The sequence below is a fragment of the Penicillium canescens genome (genome assembly GCF_028828765.1).
Source record: "Penicillium canescens strain IBT 15451 chromosome Unknown utg000009l_segment0_segment0, whole genome shotgun sequence".
Lineage (NCBI taxonomy): Eukaryota > Fungi > Ascomycota > Eurotiomycetes > Eurotiales > Aspergillaceae > Penicillium > Penicillium canescens.
This window is the reverse complement of record NW_026703971.1, coordinates 1,668,093-1,670,650: the sequence shown is the minus strand read 5'-3', so window position 1 is coordinate 1,670,650 and position 2,558 is coordinate 1,668,093. Positions and strand designations below refer to the sequence as shown.

The following is a 2,558-nucleotide window of genomic DNA, read 5'->3' as shown; positions in this document are numbered from 1 at the left end:
CAGTGCCAGCGTCCTCGATTTCCTTCTTCTCATTGGAAATATCGACTATCGACAATTTACTGTCCGACATAACCAGAAATTGCCTCCTGGGAAGTACCCTTTTTAGGTCATCACTCGATTATGCGGTCAGCATGGAGAGCGTGGCTGTTGGTCGCTCTACTCTGGACGGATCGCTCGAAAGGATGGAGCTCCCAAGTGAATACTTCAATGTGCAACTGGTCTCAATCTAAGGGTATGTGCCTCGGTCCCTTCTTACGCTCGATAATAAAATGATCGAAGCTAGCTTAACGAGAGACAAAGTTTACTTTGCCGGGGGATCGAAGTGGGATTTGAAGTATGATGTTCTCGTGCTTCTGTGTGCTATTATGCTTATGCAATCTAGTGGTTATTCCGATGGAACATATGGAGTTCCCGAGAACGACGGTCAGTTTAAGTGTATGCAATACGCCGGTTATCATCTAACGTTCCCAGCGGGATTGAGTGGCACCATCGTCGAATTCTCGCTTCGTGAGCCCTACAATACCGATGTCACAAATCTCTCCGCTCTATTTACAAAGATCCCCGATCCGGCATACCACACAGTCGCGTTCGAAAGTGGAACAATGTTCACGAATGATGACGACCTGGTGCTCTATGGGTTCGTTGAATCTAAATTGGAGCAACGAGGCGCTAGCTAACGTCAGACAGTGGACTTCATCGGCCTACAGAGAGTGCTACTACTCCAGGGCCCCATGGGCTGCTTGGTTATCGGACCTTCCAGGAAAGCACTGTCAAAAATGACTGGGAACCAGGGTTCTTCAATATCACGCTTGATGGCAGCCTTACCAGGTTCGTGACAAATGGGGCGGGAGCATCAGTACCAAGCGAGGATTTAGGGTTCTACTTTGGCGGAAGACGAGGGGAGAACTGGGGACCGATCATGCTGGACGATGAGTCGGCCAACTTTACGGCCAATACGCTGATCTCGGTAAATATGACGCAGCAGGCGGAGTATCATCAGTGGGTCAATGAGACCTTGCCAGATCACATTGTATCACGTGCCGACGCAGAGCTCATATGGGTTCCTACCGGTGAGCGTGGTATTCTAGTCGTGATTGGGGGAGGAGTATATCCAGAGGTGCTGTATCCGTCAGGCCTTTCGAAGGCCCAGCAGAAGCAAAATGTGAGATGTCTCTCTACCTCCAGCGATCCATTGCTAACACGACCAGGCCGACGAGGATCCCTCGTTTATGCAGGCAATTCCGATTTACGATATTGCGAGCCAATCATGGTAATACCCCAGCAACCTCCGCCGAGTGACCGTTTTACTTATGAATGGCAGGTATGTACAGAACACCACGGGTGATATCCCGTCGCTCGGTCGGACAATGTTCTGCTCTACGTTAGCTTCGGCCAGCGACGGGAGTTCCCACAATATATATATCTACGGAGGCTACGATGGACAGGACGGGGAGAATGTGCCGTATGACGACGTCTATATTCTTTCTCTGCCATCCTTCATATGGACCAAGGTCTACAACGGGTCTTCGACCCACGGAAGAAGTGGTCATCGATGTTTCCGCGTTTTCCCAGACCAGATGTTGGTGATGGGTGGGCGCTTCAGAGACCCCTCGCTCTGTGTAGAAGGAGGAATTGTCCAGATTTTCAACCTCAACACGATGCGTTTCCAACCTAAGTATGCACCCGATGCTTGGAGCGACTACAGGTTACCCGACGCGATCAATAGCAAGATCGGGGGCAAGTATGAACGCTCCTCCATGTGGCCCAATATATATCCATGACTGATCACGGTTGATAGTGGACTTGGCGGTGCGAATATCAGAGCACCACAGAGGTGGACGGACAGTAAGGTTGAGGCCTTGTTCAGAGTACCGTATCAAAAGTCGATCAAAACTTGGTTCCCATACAATACCCCTTCGACGAAATCTGACTCCCCGAAAGCAGGCGGAGACACCTCACACACCGAGTCTCGTAGCTGGGTGTTGCCCGCTGCCCTCGGCGCTTCAATACCAGTCCTCGTGCTAGTGGTCATGGTTTCGTTTCTGTTCTACCGACGATCCCATCGTGCATCACAGGTTACGTGGATATCCTGGGGGCGACGAGTGCTTCGAAAGATTCGAGGGAAGGATGTTACCCCCGAGATGGACGGCACTAAGGTTGGAAAGAACCCCATACGAGTGCGTGTCGTCAATTCCGGTGTTGTTGAACTTGATACCAAACGGCCATCTGAGATAGAGGGGCCGGATAGACGCTCGTCAGCGTCTATTACAACGACACCCACCGAGATGTACTCTGGGGATACACTAGTTAGTCCTATTACCCCAAAATCCTAGTCTCGGCGTGAAAGATCTCCTATGCTCCAATCTCCATCGTATGGGCTGCGATGTGTCCAAAAATATCTAGACCCTGGAGCGGATATAAATAGGATGGTGATTAACATTTGATCTATATTAAGTCCTGAGTTAAAGGAAGCAGAAGGGGATATTTTAGGAACAACGAATACTTAGTGAGCGATAAGCGCCAATTCTAGAAGCATAGACACAATCGAGGTAAACGGC

At 50.1% G+C, this 2,558-nt stretch overlaps 1 protein-coding gene across 1 annotated transcript; it reads left to right on the top strand.

Moving 5' to 3' along the window:
• Positions 1–269: 269 nt before the first annotated feature.
• N7446_012001 (Kelch repeat-containing protein) lies at positions 270–2,333 on the top strand (the record flags this gene model as incomplete). The annotated part of the gene is made up of 6 exons (XM_058520743.1): positions 270–423; positions 472–637; positions 688–1,162; positions 1,209–1,270; positions 1,322–1,741; positions 1,799–2,333. 6 exons carry the CDS (start codon positions 270–272, stop codon positions 2,331–2,333), a joined length of 1,812 nt encoding a protein of 603 aa, XP_058367029.1.
• Positions 2,334–2,558: the final 225 nt, after the last annotated feature.